Source organism: Aethalodelphis obliquidens, unplaced genomic scaffold (assembly GCF_003676395.1).
Source record: "Aethalodelphis obliquidens isolate GAN/ISIS:26980383/991018 unplaced genomic scaffold, ASM367639v1 scaffold6, whole genome shotgun sequence".
NCBI lineage: Eukaryota > Metazoa > Chordata > Mammalia > Artiodactyla > Delphinidae > Aethalodelphis > Aethalodelphis obliquidens.
In genome coordinates, this window is record NW_020837950.1 from 395,844 (window position 1) to 414,581 (window position 18,738).

General features: G+C 40.4%; 2 protein-coding genes across 3 annotated transcripts in view; one reads left to right on the plus strand and one right to left on the minus strand.

The window, feature by feature from the left end:
- PAICS (phosphoribosylaminoimidazole carboxylase and phosphoribosylaminoimidazolesuccinocarboxamide synthase) overlaps positions 1–18,738 on the minus strand; it is a 35,616-nt gene that overhangs the window by 10,964 nt on the left and 5,914 nt on the right. The window contains exons 4-6 of the mRNA XM_027102860.1: positions 17,581–17,647; positions 13,352–13,549; positions 7,131–7,309 (exon numbers count right to left, since the gene is read on the minus strand). Of these exons, the coding sequence (XP_026958661.1) occupies positions 7,131–7,309; positions 13,352–13,549; positions 17,581–17,647 (444 nt within the window). The remainder of the gene's footprint in view (positions 1–7,130; positions 7,310–13,351; positions 13,550–17,580; positions 17,648–18,738) is intronic.
- PPAT (phosphoribosyl pyrophosphate amidotransferase) overlaps positions 18,331–18,738 on the plus strand; it is a 36,670-nt gene continuing 36,262 nt past the window's right edge. For both annotated transcript variants that reach the window (XM_027102861.1, XM_027102863.1), the window contains exon 1: positions 18,331–18,581. In XM_027102861.1, coding sequence (XP_026958662.1) covers positions 18,454–18,581 — 128 coding nt within the window. In that variant the 5' untranslated portion in view covers positions 18,331–18,453. The remainder of the gene's footprint in view (positions 18,582–18,738) is intronic.

Sequence of the window (18,738 nt, forward strand, 5' to 3'; positions counted from 1 at the left end):
GAAAAAATAAAATACTTTCATTTTATTCTAAGTAGTGTCCCAACTGAACACGAAATTTTTCTTTTATGGATTCTTGATTTATATAATTGTAAGACAATGCTTTAAGCTGTGCAGTTCACTGAATAAAAGTGCAACAGCAGGGAATTCCCTGGTGGTCCAGTGGTTAGGACTCTGTGCTTTTACGGCCGAAGGCCTGGGTTCAACCCCAGGTTGGAGAACTAAGATCCCACAAGTTGCACAGCGTAGCCCATAAAAAAAAAAATAAATAAATAAAATAAAAAGCAACAATAACAGTGCTTCTGAAATAGAAGAAATATACTTAACAGCATAAACAAAGATGAAAAGAAAAAAGCAGTTTCAATAAAGAAAACCAATACAAATTCATGACCGTGATTCCTACATCCTTTATTGCATGTTTTTGATTATAAGAAACATTGAGAGTAACAGTTTTTCTGTATTAGACTATAAAAAGATCCCTTGGGAGTTCCCTGCTGCACAGTGGTTAGGATTCCAGGCTTTCACTACTGTGGCCTGGGTCCAATCCCTGGTTGGGGAACTGAGATCCTACAAGCCACACAGTGTGGCCAAAAAAAAAAAGAATATAAAAATATGGTCCCCTTATTAGCCTTTACCTCAAACTCTTCAATAATAGATTTAAAAATTTACTAAATTGTTACTTTTCTCTTCTTCCTAATAACTGCTAATTGTACTTTTTATTTATTTATTTTTTAACATCTTTATTGGAGTGTAATTGCTTTATATTGTTGTGTTAATTTCTGCTGTATAACAAAGTGAATCAGCTATACGTATACATATATCCCCATATCCCTTCCCTCTTGCATCTCTATCCCACCCCTCTAGGTGGTCACAAAGCACCGAGCTGATCTCCCTATACTATGAGGCAGCTTCCCACCAGCTATCTATTTTACATTCAGTAGTGTATATATGTCAATACCACTCTCTCACTTCGACCCAGCTTACCCTTCCCTGTCCCAATGTCCTCAAGTCCAATCTCTACATCTGTGTCTTTTTTCCTGTCATGCCCCTAGGTTCTTCAGGACTTTTTCTTTTTTTTTTAAGATTCCATATATAGGTGTAAGCATACAGTATTTGTTCTTCTCTTTCTGACTTACTTCACTCTGTATGACAGTCTCTAGGTCCATCCACCTCGCTACAAATAACTCAATTTCATTTCTTTTTATGGCTGAGTAATATTCCATTGTATATATGTGCCACATCTTCTTTATCCATTCATCTGTTGCTGCACACTTAGATTGCTTCCATGTCCTGGATATTGTAAATAGTGCTACAGTGAATATTGTGGTACATGTCCCTTTTTGAATTATGGTTTCCTCAGGGTATATGCCCAGTAGTGGGATTGCTGGGTCATATGGTAGTTCTATTTGTAGTTTTTTAAGGAACCTCCATACTGTTCTCCATAATGGCTGTATCAATTTACATTCCCACCAACAGTGCAAGAGGGTTCCCTTTTCTCAACACCCTCACCAGCATTTATTGTTTCTAGATTTTTTTTAATGATGGCCATTCTGACTGGTGTGAGGTAATACCTCATTGTAGTTTTGATTTGCATTTCTCTAATGGTTAGTGATGATGAACATCCTTTCATGTGTTTGTTGGCAATCTGTATATCTTCTTTGGAGAAATGTCTATTTAGGTCTTCTGCCCATTTTTGGATTGGGTTGATGTTTTTTGATATTGAGCTGCATGAGTTGCTTGTATATTTTGGAGATTAATCCTTTGTCAGTTGCTCTGTTTGCAAATATTTTCTCCCATTCTGAGGGTTGTCTTTTCATCTTGTTTATGTTTTCCTTGGCTGTGCAAAAGCTTTGAAGTTTCATTAGGTCCCATCTGTTTATTTTTGTTTTTATTTCCATTACTCTAGGAGGTGGGTAAAAAAGGATATTGCTGTGATTTATGTCATAGAGTGCTCTGCCTATGTTTTCCTTTAAGAGTTTTATAGTGTCTGGCCTTACATTTAGCTCTTTAATCCATTTTGAGTTTATTTTTGTGTATGGTGTTAGGGAGTGTTCTAATTTCATTCCTTTACATGTAGTTGTCCAGTTTTCCCAGCAGCACTTACTGAAGAGGTTGTCTTTTCTCCATTGTATACTCTTACCTCCTTTATCAAAGATAAGATGACCATAAGTGCATGGGTTTATCTCTGGGCTTTCTATCCTGTTCCATTGGTCTATATTTGTTTTTGTGCCAGTACCATACTGTCTTATTACTGTACCTTTGTAGTATAGTCTAAAGTCAGGGAGCCTGATTCCTCCAGCTCCGTTTTTCTTTCACAAGATTGCTTTGGCTATTCAGGGTCTTTTGTGTTTCCATACAAATTGTGAATTTTTTTGTTCTAGTTCTGTGAAAAATGCCAGTGGTAGTTTGATAGGGATTGCATTGAATCTGTAGATTGCTTTGGGTGGTATAGTCATTTTCACAATGTTGATTCTTCCAATCCAAGAACATGGTATATCTCTCCATCTGTTTGTATCATCTTTAACTTCTTTCAAGTGTCTTATAGTTTTCTGTATACAGGTCTTTTGTGTCCTGAGGTAGGTTTATTCCTAGGTATTTTATTCTTTTTGTTGCAGTGGTAAATGGGAGTGTTTCCTTAATTTCTCTTTCAGATTTTTCATCATCAGTGTATACGAATGCAAGAGATTTCTGAGCATTAATTTTGTATCCTGTAACATTACCAAATTCATTGATTAGCTCTAGTAGTTTTCTGGTAGCATCTTTAGGATTCTCTGTGTATACTACCATCTCATCTACAGTGACAGTTTTACTTCTTCTTTTCCGATTTGGATTCCTTTTATTTTTCTTCTCTGATTGCTGTGGCTAAAACTTCCAAAATTATGTTGAATAATAGTGGTGAGAGTGGGCAACTTTGTATTGTTCCTGATCTTAGTGGAAAAGGCTTCAGTTTTTCACCATTGAGAACGATGTTTGTTGTGGGTTTGTCATATATGGCCTTTATTATGTTGAGGTAAGTTCCCTCTATGCCTACTTTCTGGAGAGTTTTTATCATAAATGGGTGTTGAATTTTGTCAAAAACTTTTTCTGCATCTATTGAGATCATCACATAGTTTTCATCCGTCAATTTGTTAATATGGTGTATCACATTGATTGATTTGCATATATTGAAGAACCCTTGCATTCCTGGGATAAACCCCACTTGATCATGGTGTATGATCCTTTTAATGTGCTGTTGGATTTTGTTTGCTAGTATTTTGTTGAGGATTTTTGCATCTATGTTCATCAGTGATATTGGCCCATAGGTTTCTTTTTTTGTGACATCTTTGTCTGGTTTTGGTATCAAGGTGATGGTAGCCTTGCGGAATGAGTTTGGGAGTGTTCCTCCCTCTGCTATATTTAGGAAGAGTTTGAGAAGGATAGGTGTAGCTCTTCTCTAAATGTTTGATAGAATTCACTTGTGAAGACATCTGGTCCTGGGCTTTTGTTTGCTGGAAGATTTTTAACCACAGTCACAATTTCAGTGTCTGTGATTGGTCCGTTTCTATTTTCTATTTCTTTCTGGTTCAGTCTTGGAAGGTTGTGTCTTTCTAAGAATTTCTCCATTTCTTCCAGATTGTCCATTTTATGCATATAGTTGCTTGTAGTAATCTCTCATGATCCTTTGTATTTCTGCAGTGTCAGTTGTTACTTCCCCTTTTTCATTTCTAATTCTATTGATTTGAGTCTTCTCCCTTTTTTTTTTGATGAGTCTGGCTAAAGGTTTATCAATTTTGTTTATCTTCTCAAAGAACCAGCTTTTAGTTTTATTGATCTTTGCTATCATTTCCTCCATTTCTTTTCATTTATTTCTGATCTGATCTTTATGATTTCTTTCCTTCTGCTCACTTTGGGTTTTTTTTTGTTCTTCTTTCTCTAATTGCTTTATGTGTAAGGTTAGGTTGTTTATTTGAGATATTTCTTGTTTCTTGAGGTAGGATTGTATTGCTATAAACTTCCCTCTTAGAACTGCTTTTGCTGCATCCCATAGGTTTTGGGTTGTCGTGTTTTCATTGTCATTTGTTTCTAGGTATTTTTTGATTTCCTCTTTGATTTCTTCAGTGACCTCTTGGCTATTTAGTAGTGTATTTTTTAGCCTCCATGTGCTTGTATTTTGTTACAATTTTTTTCCTGTAATTGATATCCAGTCTCAGCATTGTAGTTGGAAAAGATACTTGATATGATTTCAATTTTCTTAAACTTACTTGATTTGTGACCCAAGATATCATCTATCCTGGAGAATGTTCCATCAGCACTTGAGAAGAAAGTGTATTCTGTTGGTTTTGGATGGAATGTCCTGTAAATATCAATTAAGTCCATCCTGTTTAATGTGTCATTTAAAACATGTGTTTCCTCACTTATTTTCATTTTGGTTGATCTGTCCATTGGTGAAAGTGGGGTGTTATAAGTCCCCTACTATTATTGTGTAACTGTCGATTTTCCCTTTTATGGCTGTTACCATTTGCCTCATGTATTGAGATGCTCTTATGCTGGGTGCATAAATATTTACAATTGTTATATCTTCTTCTTGGATTGATCCCTTGATCATTCTGTAGTGTCCTTCTTTGTCTCTTGTAATAGTCTTTATTTTAAAGGCTATTTTTGTCTGATATGAGATTTGCTACTCTAGATTTCTTTTGATTTCCATTTGCATGGAATATCTTTTTCCATCCCCTCACTTTCAGTCTGTATGTGTCCATAGGTCTGAAGTGAGTCTCTTGTAGACAGCATAAATACGGGTCTTGTTTTTGTATCCATTCAGCCAGTCTATGTCTTTTGGTTGGAGCATTTAATCCATTTACTTTTTTTTTTTTTTTTTTTGTGGTACACGGGCCTCTCACTGTTGTGGCCTCTCCCATTGTGGAGCACAGGCTCCGGACGCGCAGGCTCAGCAGCCATGGCTCATGGGCCCAGCCGCTCCGCGGCACGTGGGATCTTCCCGGACTGGGGCACGAACCCGTGTCCCCTGCATCAGCAGGCGGACTTTCAACCACTGCGCCACCAGGGAAGCCCATAATCCATTTACTTTTAAGGTAATTATAGATATGTATGTTCCTATTACTATTTTCTTAGTGTTTTGGGTGTGTTATTGTAGGTCTTTTCCTTCTCTTGTTTTTCCTGTCTAGAGAAGTTCCTTTATCATTTGTTGTAAAGCTGGTTTGGTGGTGCTGAATTCTCTTAGCTTTTGCTTGTCTGTAAAGGTTTTAATTTCTCCGTCAAATCTGAATGAGATCCTTGCCGGACAGAGTAACCCTGGTTGTAGGTTTTTCCCTTTCATCACTTTAAATATGTCTTGCTACTCCCTTCTGGCTTGCAGAGTTTCTGCTGAAAAATCAGCTGTTACCCTTATGGGGATTCCCTTGTACGTTATTTGTTGCTTTTCCCTTGGTACTTTCAATATTTTTTCTTTGTATTTAATTTCAGATAGTTTGATTAATATGTGTCTTGGCATGTTTCTCCTTGCATTTATCCTATATGGGACTCTGCACTTCCTAGACTTGATTGACTATTTCCTTTCCCATATTAGGGAAGTTTTCAACTATAATCTCTTCAAATATTTTCTCAGTCCCCTTTTTTTCCTATTCTTCTTCTGGGACCCCTATAATTCGAATCTTGGTGTGTTTAATGTTGTCCCAGAGGTGTCTCAGATGGTCCTCAATTCTTTTCATCCTTTTTTCTTTATTCTGCTCTGCAGTAGTTATTTCCACTATTTCATCTTCCAGGTCACTTATCCCATCTTTTGCCTCAGTTATTTTAGTACTGATTCCTTCTAGAGAATTTTTAATTTCATTTACTGTGCTGTTCATCATTGTTTGTTTGCTCTTTAGTTCTTCTAGGTCCTTGTTAAACAGTTGTTGCATTTTCTCCATTCTATTTCCAAGATTTTAGATCATCTTTACAATCGTTACTCTGAATTCTTTTTCAGGTAGACTGCCTATTTCCTCTTCATTTGTTTGGTCTGGTGGGTTTTTACCTTGCTTCTTCATCTGCTGTGTATTTCTCTGTCTTTTCATTTTGCTTAACTTACTGTGTTTGAGGTCTCCTTTTCACAGGCTGCACATTCATAGTTCCTGTTGTTTTTGGTGTCTGCCCCCAGGTTGGTTCAGTGGGTTGTGTAGGCTTCCTGGTGGAGGGGACTGGTGCCTGTGTGCTGTTGGATGAGGCTGGATCTTGTTTTTCTGGTGGGCAGGACTGTGTCTGGTGTTGTGTTTTGGGGTGTCTGTGAACTTATTATGATTATAGGCAGCCTCTCTGCTAATGGGTGGGGTTGTGTTCCTGTCTTGCTAGCTGTTTGGCATGGGCTGCCCAGCACTGGAGCTTGCTGGTCGTTGAGTGGAGCAGGGTCTTAGCACTGAGACACAGATCTCTCGGAGAGCTCTTGCCGATTGATATTACGTGGGGCCAGGAGGTTTCTGGTGGTCCAATGTCCTGAACTCGGCTCTCTTACCTCAGAGGCTCAGGTCTGACACCTGGCGGGAGCACCAAGACCCTGTCAGCCACAGGACTGTAGATAACAGTAATTTTTTCTTTAATCTTTGTACTGGTTTTCCTTTTAGAAAACAGGTAGTTCAATCTCATTATGTGAAGGCCTCACTCTGGCTTCACCTAATAGGGTTCAAAGAGTACAGGTGATTTGAACCTGGTTCTTGTGTTCATCTTCTTTTCTTCACCCAGGCTTCCCACCAACCTGTTCCTGGCAATTCCCTGGCTGTCCAGTGGTTAGGACTAGGGCACGCCTTCAATCCCTGGTTGGGGAACTAAGATCCCACAACCCACCTCCAAAAACAAAAAACACCTTTTCCTGAGGACAAAGTGTCACTCCATGCTTCTGTGAAAGGTTCTCCCAGTGACTCGTAACTGCTAATTTTAATTTGTTCATTTTGTTAGTCACGTTGGTCCAAAATAAGATAAGCAGATTTTCAAAGGTTTTCTTTTAAAAATCTGAATTATCATTGCTAATTAAAGTGTACATTTTTGACAAATATTTCTGGAATGACAACTGTAGTATCAAAAGCTTTGATAATATTTAAATCTTTTGACTTTGTAATAAACTTATTGCTATGTTATAGTAAGACAGGGAGGTATAAAATAATTACCTTGAAAAACATCTCTACTTTAGGTGGGTAGAACTTATATCCTTCCTTGACACCAGGATTTCTTTTGAGAAAAGAACCAGTTGCTATTCTTCTACAAACCCATTCAATTGGAATCATTTCACACTTAGGTGCAATGAAAGCTGTCTCTCCACATTTTCTGGCGAAAGCAGTTTTGATACCTACAGATTGATGACAAAAAGAAAAAAAAGCATTAAAATTGTATTTAAAAAGGGAGATCTGAGGCATAATAAAACTCTACCCTTTACAAACAACAAAACAAAAAGCCTATGTAGCCAAATGCATTACCTTTAAATGGCACTATCAAAAACAAATGTAAATTTTTTTAAAAAGGCAGAAGTAGGAAAAAAAAGTATTAATATGGCTTTCTACTGCTTATCAAAATATTCAGGAATATTTCATGTTAATGTTGCAAGGCAAGCTGGATCAAAAAATCTGGGTCCCAATGTTTTTACCATCATTCATTTGTTCAAAAAATACTATCTCCTCTGCCACTGTGCACCTAACTTTGCACAAGGCACATGACTAAGTGGCACTAAATCATCTCTAAATCAGATCTGGTGGCAGAATTCTCATTCTATGGTCTGGGATTATATGGGCCTTGTAAAATATTAATCTATTTATCATAATCAGATACAGCCGTAAATTCTGGACAGCCTTTTTCTCTCAATATTTAAAGCAAAGAGTCCTTGAAAAAAGCATTCAACAGGTAGCAGCAGGAACATGGAGGCCAATTTGGCCAAGAGCGAAGAAAATATTTGCCCGTCCTCTGTTCACTCTTAAGCAAACTGTTACTGGAAAACTAAGATAAAGAGCTAGTTTACGTGGCGGCCTTGGAAAATAACAACCTCTCTTATAGTGGTTACAATGTATTATAAGCTATATGATCCAGCAATTCCACTCTACGTATATACACAAAAGAACTGAAAGCAAGGTCTCAAACATATTTGTACACCAATGTTCACAGTATCATTATTAACAGTAGCCAAAAAGGGGGAAATAACCCAAGTGTCTAACAACAGATGAGTGTAGTGGACAGATAAAATGGAGTTTACATACAATGAATTACTATTCAGTCACAAAAAGGAGGGAATTCTGATATATGCTACAGCATGATGAATGATTCATGAAAACATTATGCTGAGTGAAATAAAGGTGAAAATTGTATAATTCCACTTATATGAGGTACCTAAAACAGGCAAATTCATAGAGACAGAAAGTAGAATAGAGGTTATCAGGGGAGAGTTATTGTTTAATGGGTCAGAGGTTCTGTCTAAAATGATGAAAAAGTTCCAGAAATTGATAGTGGTGATGGTTGCACAACATTGTCAGTGTACCTGAATGGCACTGAATCCTACACTTAAAAATGGTTAACATGGTAAATTTTATGTGTGTGTATTTTACCACAATTTGCAAGACCTACTTTAGGTCAGGCATTATAAATTTATTTTCTTTTTGCTTACTCCTCATAGCACTTGATAAGGTATGATGTTCATCCAGTGAAACAGATAACAACACTGAGACACAGGAGTTATGTCAGCTAGTACTAGGTAAAGCAGGGTTTCTAACCCACACTGTCTGAACTCTTTACACTGCTCACTTAACCACTATGCTATACTGCCTCTCCTAGACGTGTTATTACATCATAGCACTAACCTGCATGGGTTTAACATAATAATGCTCATCTTCAGGCTACAATATTAGTACCTCCAATTCCCAACTAAACCTCTAATAAGATCAAATTTTTCTTATCAGGAAAGGACTGAAGATCTTTGATCTTATGTATGTATCTATCTATGTATGTACATATGTATGTATCCACATGTAAAGGGAACCTACATTTATGGAAAACCTGCATCATGCTGAGTGTTTTATTTATTTATTTAAAAATTATTTATTTACTTTGGCTGCACCAGGTCTTAGTTGCAGCAGGCGGGATCTTTAGCTGCGGCATGCAAACTCTTAGTTGCAGTATGCATGTGGGATCTAGTTCCCTGACCAGGGATAGAACCCAGGTCACCTGCATTGGAAGCATGGAGTCTTAGCCACTGGACTACCAGGGAAGTCCCCGAAGTGTTTTACATATTATCTCATTTAACCATACATAAAATTTTTGAGGTAGCGTTATTATTCACATTTTATAGTGAAAGAAGTAGAGGTTCACAGCAGTTAAGTAACTTAACAAGTTAGGTCATGCTGCCAATCCGTAATGGAGCCTGGACCTGAAATGCACTATCCAGTTTTTAAACCTGTACTGTTTTCTCCACATTCCCTCTGGGTTTGACCAGGAAGATGCAATTAAAACAGGGAAAAGAATAAATTGTGGACTTCCCTGGGGGCGCAGTGGTTAAGAATCCAGCTGCCAATGCAGGGGACATGGGTTCAATCCCTGGTCTGGGAAGATTCCACGTGCCGCTGAGCAACTAAGCCCATGCATCACAACTACTGAAGCCCACGCACCTAGAGCCTGTGCTCCACAACAAGAGAAGCCACCACAATGAGCAGCCTGCTCACCGCAATGAAGAGTAGCCCCCACTTGCCGCAACTAGAGAAAGCCCTTGTGCAGCAATGAAGACCCAATGCAGCCAAAAATAAATAAATTTATAAATAAATAAATTGTTGTATGCTGCACGAACAGCAACTCCGGGAAAGAATGTTAAAAGTGTCAATATTTAGGCCATTTTAACCTTTAATGAATGATTGGGCTCATGGGCAGGCAGATGATTTAAATCAATCCTTAACTTGAGGTGGTAAGTACATGTCTGGGTTTAAGAGCTCTTCTTTTTTTTTTTTTTTTTTTGCGGTACGTGGGCTTCTCACTGCTGTGGCCTGTCCCGTTGTAGAGCACAGGCTCTGGATGCACAGGCTCAGCGGCCATGGCTCACGGGCCCAGCCGCTCCACGGCACGTGGGATCCTCCCGGACCGGGGCACGAACCCACGTCCCCTGCATTGGCAGGCGGACTCTCAACCACTGTGCCACCAGGGAAGCCCAAGAGCTCTTCTTTTTTAGGTTTGTTACCTAGTAGTCATATTTGCTCAGTTGTCTATCAAGCTTGATAGACTAGTATCCAAATCTATTGTTCAAATATACACAACAGTTACTGTTACTCAGAGGAAAGTCCTCCCCTATATCTAAGGGAATCAAAACCACAGAATCAACTTATGGTAATGATCTTGTACATTAAAACAAAAAAAAATTGCTACTAAGAAAAAAGAGATTCAGTTTAGATGATATAATGATTGCTTCTAATATACGTGTTAATCATTAAAGCAAATTCCATGGTTTCATACGGTGAGAAAAAGAAATCCTCCCATTAGTCTCAGTTGTTTACAAAATTCAAAACTCCTATCAAGACTACTAAGAAAATGTAAATGTCATTTCACATCCTGAATTACAATGGCCAAGTATGACAGCGCTGGAGCCATCCCTCTATTAAGGTTGCCCAGCTCCCCACCTGTGGTTTAACAGCTGCCAAGACTGTTAGTCATATCACTGCTATCACACCAAAATGTAATCATAGTGTGTTTCTGTGCAGGAGGGAACTGAAACTTAAAAGGTTAAATTTTGATTTTTTTGGTAATGAGACTAAATTCAGGAACTTCAAAATTCAGGTACAGCATGTGTAATACAGTCTTTTACAGTTTGCTCATGAGTGACAAAGAGAAAACTAGAATTATGATTTACTGATTCTCATTCTGGTGCTTTTTCCATTCGAATTTCTAGAAATATCTTAATTTGGAATATATGCCTGTTTATAAAGAAAGCAGTTTTATTTTACTTTTTAAATAAACTTATTTATTATTATTTTTTAAATTTTATTTTTGGCTACATTGGGTCTTCGTTGCTGTACACAGGCTTTCTCTAGTTGCGACGAGCAGGGGCTACTCTTTATTGCGGTGCACGGGCTTCTCATTGCGGTGGCTTCTCTTGTTGTGGAGCATGGGCTCTAGGCACATGGGTTTTAGTAGCTGTGGCACGTGAGCTCAGTAGTTGTGGTTCGCGGGCTCTAGAGCACAGGCTCAGTAGTTGTGGTGCACGGGCTTAGTTGCTCCGTGGCATGTGGGATCTTCCCGGACCAGGGCTCGAACTCATGTCCCCTGCAGGTGGATTCTTAACCACTGCGTCACCAGGGAAGCCCCAAGAAAGCAGTTTTAAATAGACCACTGATGGTCAACTAGACATAGCATTTAACTACTAGCAAGTAAAAATTATATAAGGCTTAACAGAACTCTTAATCCATACCCTAAAACTAATCATCTGTTTAAGAATTTTTAAAACCTTAGATTTTCCACAGTATATAAAACCTGGAAAACACCTTTCAGCATTTCTTGTGAACCCAGTAAGTTTTAGCTATGTTAAGTGTGCCAAATAGATGACTGCTGGAGTACTTCACATGGATGACCAACCTTCCCAGCTGCATGCAGGACTTTGAGAGTCAAAACTGGATCACCCTAATTCACCTGTCCTTAAGCCTTGGCAAGTACACTGAATAGGTGCCTTATTAAATAAGCAAATAAAAACTTGGGCCTGTACTTGTCCCCCATTACTTAAATGCATATATATGATCCCATAGATGGGTACAATTACTATGGGGACACAGAAGCTAGTTGTATTGTTAACAGCTTACAGTGTTAGCAACTATAAACCATTTTAATATGTATGGGGAGGAAACAACTTGTGAGGTTAAAAAATGGAGCACTTATTTGTACTGCAAAAGAAACCTAATATTAGTTTGATGCTCTCTCTAGAAATCTACTCAGTCATTGGGAAACCACCAATCAAGGAGGCCTTGAAGTAAAAATCCTGGGTTGTATTATTTATGAACTGAGGGAGGTGCTTTAAATTTACAGCAATATTTTCACCCTCAGTGCATAGAGGGATTTATGATATGGATGACAATTTAGGTTGTCAAGTAAACATATTTTTTACACACTAATTAAAAATGTGAAACAGGGTACTCTGGAAGAGGCAAAACTACCCAAGAACCTATTCTGTATTGACGGAATGGGTTTAACTTGAATTACCTTGTTATTTTGTGGAAGGCATATCTATCTTCACTGGAAACAAAGGTATTAAATTCCCCTTTGGATTTAAGAAAGAGTAATTAATTAATTTTTAATTACTAATAATTAAGATTAATGCTTACTGGAAAATCTAAGAAATGTGAGGGCAACTGGGAATATTGGAAGTAAATGGAGACAATGATATTAAACTGTAAAATTAGAACTGGAATGATAAAGAACAAAGCTTTTACTTTACAGATAAGGAACTGGAGGCTTCACACGTTGAATGATCCAAGGCACAGGGTCTCTTACACTGTAGGCAAAGAGCTCAAATCTTTTGCTAGCTGAGATTTTATACACTACAGACCAATCAGCTTTTGCCTGAATCCCTGCAGAAAAACCGTTATCCTAATTTCCCTTCTTTCACTCCAAACGCCCTCCACAGAATGTTTTGATCTGAATTTCATTTTTTGAATAGATTTCTCTATTGGAAATCGTCTTCATTCAGTTTTAGAGCAGGAGGTAACCCTGCAGATCTTGATCTAGTCCAAATCTCTCACTTGGTGTATGGCAGGATGAGAAGGCGTGGTTGCAGTATTCAATTACTTTTTAGGGCTTTCAAGTAGAAGAGGGATTTGAAGTTCTGTATAATCTCCAATGGGTGGAGCAAATTTATATAGAATTTTAGGGACTAAATTTCAATTCATCAATTAGAGCTGCCAAACACCAGAATGTGCTTCTTTCACAGGTTAAGTTCCTTAAGTTCCTTCATAGGTAAGCCTCTCCTAAGATGTCCTAGCAGAGGAAAGCTGCAGAAATACATGCCAGACAAAGACTGTAGCAAACTGTTAAGATTCCTTTTAACTAACTGAATGATACTACTTAAGTAATTCCAAACCAAGTAAAGTGTTACAGTGAAATTTAAGTTTCTGGTTTAATTTAAATAAGTTTAGCATGTGAGGCATCCCCAAACATGTTGTTAAACCAGATAATGCCATCTCCCCATTAAAGAGATCAGAGTGGTACAGGAGGCTGTAGGGGGAGTCACTTACCTGCTTCCTATAACAACTGAAAAAAAAAAAATCAACTGGTTATCAACATCTTATTTATCCAAATAATGTCATTTCCTGATGAAAAGGACCAGTATGTATATGTGAGAAAGAACATGAAGGGGGAGGCTACTGGGAGAGCCACTCACCTGCTTCCTGTAACAGCTGAAAAATACAACTGGTAATTTTATTTGAGATTGCAGCTTTTCCTTCAAGGTGATTCTTCCTGGCTGCATTTCCTGCTGTAATCTGGTCCTTGGACTGCAGGAGGACTTTTCCTGGACTATCCAACAATTCATAGACTTCTTTTGTTTTACCCTCATAGAGTTTTTTACCAATCTTCAGTACTGTGGAAATAAAACAGAAACATCAGATTTCAGGAAGTTTCGTAGAGAAGATAATTCAGAAGACTAAATTGTCTAGAACGATGAATCAGTGAACATAGCATAATTAAATAATTTTAATAAAAATTAACTCATCTGCATAGAACCTTACATTCTACAATTTTTAATGCATCATCATCACATTTCATTCATAAAATTTTGTGACGAATTTTAATTATGTAAATAATTATATAGATTAGGAAACTAAGTATCAAAAAGTAGAGGTCACACAGTTAAGAAAGAGCAGAGCCAGAAAAAACCCTGTCTTCCAATATCTAATGCCGTGTCGTGCTCTTTTCACTATCAACCTGCCTCTCTCACAGCAAAACTGAAGTAGAATTAGTTAAAATACATTAAAATTAATGCAACAACATGAGTAGTTTCATATATGTTCTCACAATACAATAACTAAACTAGCTTGCAGGTAAAAAAATGCTGTATTTTTCCCGTCTTCTGCTTTCCATGGCAGGCAAAATGGGAAAGTTCAGCCACATGTGTTTCTTTTTTCTTTTTTTTTTTTTTGCGGTACGCGGGCCTCTCACTGTTGTAGCCTCTCCCGTTGCGGAGCAACAGGCTCCGGACATGCAGGCTCAGCGGCCATGGCTCACGGGCCCAGCCGCCCCGCGGCATGTGGGATCTTCCCAGACCGGGGCACAAACCCGTGTCCCCTGCATCGGCAGGCGGACTCTCAACTGCTGCACCACCAGGGAAGCCCCAGATGTGTTTCTTGATTTCAAGTTAATGTGCAAGAGGAGGCACCTCCACCCACTGAAGTTAGCCCATTTGGAAGCACCCCCCCATCCTTGATCCCCTCTCCTCACTAACAGCTATAGAAAACTGTGAGAAGTAAAGACAAGAGAATCCAATTTTGATGCAGGTCATCACACCTAAAGAAAAGTAGACTTGGGTCATTAGAAAGAATGATTTCGATGAAGATCAGAGATAATAGACATTTAAGGACTTAAAATTTCCAAGAGAAGAAATCACCCCTCATTCTCCCAGAACATCGACTCATTCTCAGTATCTGAATTTTTTAGTGTCCATGTGCCAGGTACTAGGGATGTACCAGTAAACCAAGTTCCTGCTCTCAAGTGACTGGAGTCTGAGGGAAGCTGAAATTAAACATCATAATAAGTATAATGTGAGAAAAACACAGACTATGCGATCACAGGTTCATAGCAGGATCACTTAACCTAACCTCTGATGTCTAGACGTCAAAGAAAGAAGTCTAGAACAAAGTGAGGATTAGGCTGAGATCTGAGGAATAGTCAAAATTTAGCTGGAAGACGGCAAGGGGTAGAGACTGGTGATGAAAAAGACCAGGGGATAAAAGAGCACCTGGCAGAACTTCAGTATGTTTGGAGGACTGTGTGTGTACATTGCTGTTGGGGGTGAAGGGGTGGGGCATGGGATTGGGTAGCAGCTAAGGAGTAGAAAGGGAAGGCAGGAGATAAGCCTGAGGAATTGGGCAGGGATCACATCACCAGTTAATGGAGGTAACGATTAAACAAAACAGTTACAATTCAGTTTAATAGTTGCCACTGCAGGGTACCTAATTCAGAGGATGAATTCCCATCCTCTTACTGTAATGTCTTGATTCACTGACAAGGTTTAAAAGGTCTTTCCAAGAATGGAGTCCCAGCTCAGGGCTCCAAATTCAGATTTCTCTATTCCCTTCCTAGAACTCCAACTTTGTAACTGAATCTCTATATCCTCCTCTCAGGGTTCTAACATGCTCTTCCCTAGGCCTGAAACACTGTTTCCTTCCCATTTCACTACTCACCCTTGGGGTCTCACAAGCCATGCTGACTGAGTTTACACTTTATCCTAGGAGCAACTATAAAGCTTTTAAGTACTTCAGTAAAATGACAGTTTCTATATTAGAAAGACCATTATGGCTGCTGTGTGGAGAATGAAATGAGGAAGGGGTGGGTGGAAGAAAACTAGAGACTGAGAGACCACTTACGATGCTGTGGCAGCAATCCAGGCAAGAAATGTCCTGGTCTAAAGAAAAAGCAGTTGGGTAAGACTCAAGATATTTAAAAGGTAAAAGTTTTTATAACAATTGACTCAATATGGGGGATAAAAGAAGGGAAAGTTAAGATGTTGCCTGGGTTAGATAATTTGTACCTACTGCTCCTCTCTCTCGATTTATTTGAAGTGGTATGTATGTATGTATGTATTTATTTACATATGGCCTCGCCGTGCGGCTTGTGGGATCTTAGTTCCCCAACCAGGGATCGAACCTGTGCCCCCTGCAATGGAAGCAAGGAGTCCTAACCACTGGCCCGCCAGGGAATTCCCTGAATTGGTATTTATTACTTAATTTTCAAACAGGGTAGGAATTTCAACTAATGGATAGAAATAACGTAACATCATAGGAGACATTTGCTATAAGTGCCAAAATGCCTGCTACAAATTCATAGATGAATTCAGAAGAGATTGATGAGGACTGAGAATAATTCATAGACCTGACATTTAAGAGTATTGAAAAGTACAGAACTTCCACAAAGAGGTAAGAACATCTAGGACTGTGCTGTCCCATAAGGTAGTCACTAGCCACATGTGGCTATGAAATACTTGAAATGTGGCTACTCCAAATTGAAATGATGTAAGTTAAGCGTAAAATACACAGTGAATTTCAATATGAAAAAAAGGTTTGCAAAAATCACAATTTTTTATATTGATTACATGTTGAAATGATACTGCTTTGGATATATTGGGTTAAATAATATATATTAAAAATCAGTTCACCTGTTTCTTTTTACTTTTTAAAATGTGGCTACTAGAAAACAAAGTTACATAGAGTGTCACATTATATTTCTATCAGACAACACTGTTCTAGAAGGAACAGCAAAAACAAACATAGAGAAGAGTAAACTTGGTGAATTAACCTGCCTGGAATGTAGGCTTAGGATTCATAAGAGAGAAAAGCCTAAGTAAGGGTTGAAGAGGTAGGAAGGAAGCAGTATGCAGGATGTGAATGAAAAGTTCTTCAGAATGGATTTCAATAGCTTTCGCACTGCCAGAGAACATTTTTGGGCAATGAAGTGCCATTTAGAAACCATAAAAGTGAAAATTTGGAATAATTAACCTGCCCCCCAAAAAATGCAAGATGGAAGGAAGTGGAAGAGCAAAGATTTTAGAGATCTGTCAGTTTAGAGGTATGGCAGGGAAAATTCTGGTCTAATCCATTGATTTTATGGAGTTGTTACTTGTTATCAGGACCATTTTGTTCAGCCTATAGTTTTTTACCTAAATTTAATTTTTCTATGTGGAAGAGAATGTAGTGACTGGCCAACACAAGGAATTTGGTTCACCGTAAGTATGGGGGATGGGGGAAAACGTTTTACAGTAAAAATAGCACAAACGATCTTTCCTGAGTATCCTAATCACGAGTGGCCAAAATGATTATATAAATATGTAATATAATAAGTGCAAAGTGAAGGAAGGAAACTTTTCCCTGGTGGTTTTGTAACTCTCCAAAGCCATCACTGGCATAAAAAGGCTAAAAACACACACAAAATCTGCACAGAAAATAGCAAATTTTTCAGAAGGTTCAATTATTAACTTTCTGGAATAGCAGGTTATTATTAGCCTAAGAGTCAACACTAGATGCTTCTGCGATTGTTTTGCAATATCTACTGATGGCAAACGCGATTTCCAAGCACGTCTCCAACCCCTGGCCATTTCTCTTCCTAATGACTCTTTGCGCCTTTTCCCCATCCCAGAAGCAGTTCTGGATGTTTCAGAAAGTTCGGAGGCCCGGGAGCGCTTTGTTTCCGACGCACCGCTCGGCAGCGCCTGGGTCACGTGCCCGCCAGCCCAGTGGCCTAGTGGGGCGGGTGCAGGGAGACCGAGTTCTGCCCGGGGAAGGCTGCCGTCGGGGCCGCGGAGCGCGCACGTGCCGGCGTGAACCCTCGAGCTCAAGGCAGAGGGGCAGGAAGACCGTGGATGGCAGGGAGTCCCAAGTCCTGGGGACGCCTGTTACTCACCCTCGGCTGTCGCCATTATCCGGAGTGGTCTGGAAGCAGCGGCAGCTCTAGGAAGAGAGGCAGGACTCTGGAAAAGAGGAGTGATCAGAGAGGCTCACGGGGCGGGGAAAGGAGGCACGGCCCACAGACACGCCCCCGCCGGGGCCGCGTAACCCAGAGTGCCCCCTCGCGGTCTCTTCGAGCACCACCGCGGTGACGGAACCTCGGGGGTCTCTGCGGATCGAGAGGAACTTGGACTCCGGGAGCTAGTGCCTTCCGCAAGATTCCCGCCGCGCAGGCGCAGCGACGCGGACCGTACCCCGCCCTGCGCGGGCGCAGTTACAGGAAAGAGGAAAAGTGGCGCGCACTGGCGGCCCCTCCCCACCCTACAGCAGCTCGCTGACTTGGCCCCCTCCTCGGCAGCGAGAGTGGCTCAGAGGTTGGAGCATACCAAGTAGTGACGGCCTGGGGGAAAGCATGTGGGGAGGGACATACAAAATTTACATCCTCTAAGACAGAAATGACGTTAACCCCGCTAGTCTCATCATCTCACTCTTGGGTATTGGAAAATAACGGAGATTTCCACGTGCAGAAAAATGATCTTCCCCCAGGGCTCCGGTGGAGGGCTAGCTCCACCCCCACAGGGCCTTTGACTCCGCCCCTCAGCCGTGGAGCCTCTCCCTCCGTCCTCGGTCATTGGTGGGCCTGTAGGGGCGGGGCAGGGTGGCGGTGCGCGAGCTAATCACTCTCATTTAGGGAAAGCACGCGCCGCCGCTGTAGCGAGGGTCGAGCCGCTGGCTCGAGCTTCTGAGGCTTACAGGCCGAACGAACAACTGGTTGGTGCTTAGACCCCTGCCGCAGCGGCGGGTCCCTCCACGTGCTTTCGGCGGCGACATGGAGCTGGAGGAGTTGGGGATCCGAGAGGAATGTGGCGTGTTCGGATGCATCGCCTCAGGAGAGTGGCCCACGCAGCTAGATGTGCCTCATGTGATCACTCTGGGACTCGTGGGGCTGCAGCACCGGTGAGCGACTGGGTGAGGGGTGGGGATGGCGGCGCGTGTGCTTCTCCATCTGCCCGAGCCGCTTCCCGCGGCCGGAGTTGGCGATCTCGCGGGCGCTTGAGGACCGGAGGCCGGATCTCTCTCTTACCTGGACGGGTACCTGCCTGTGGCGTCCACC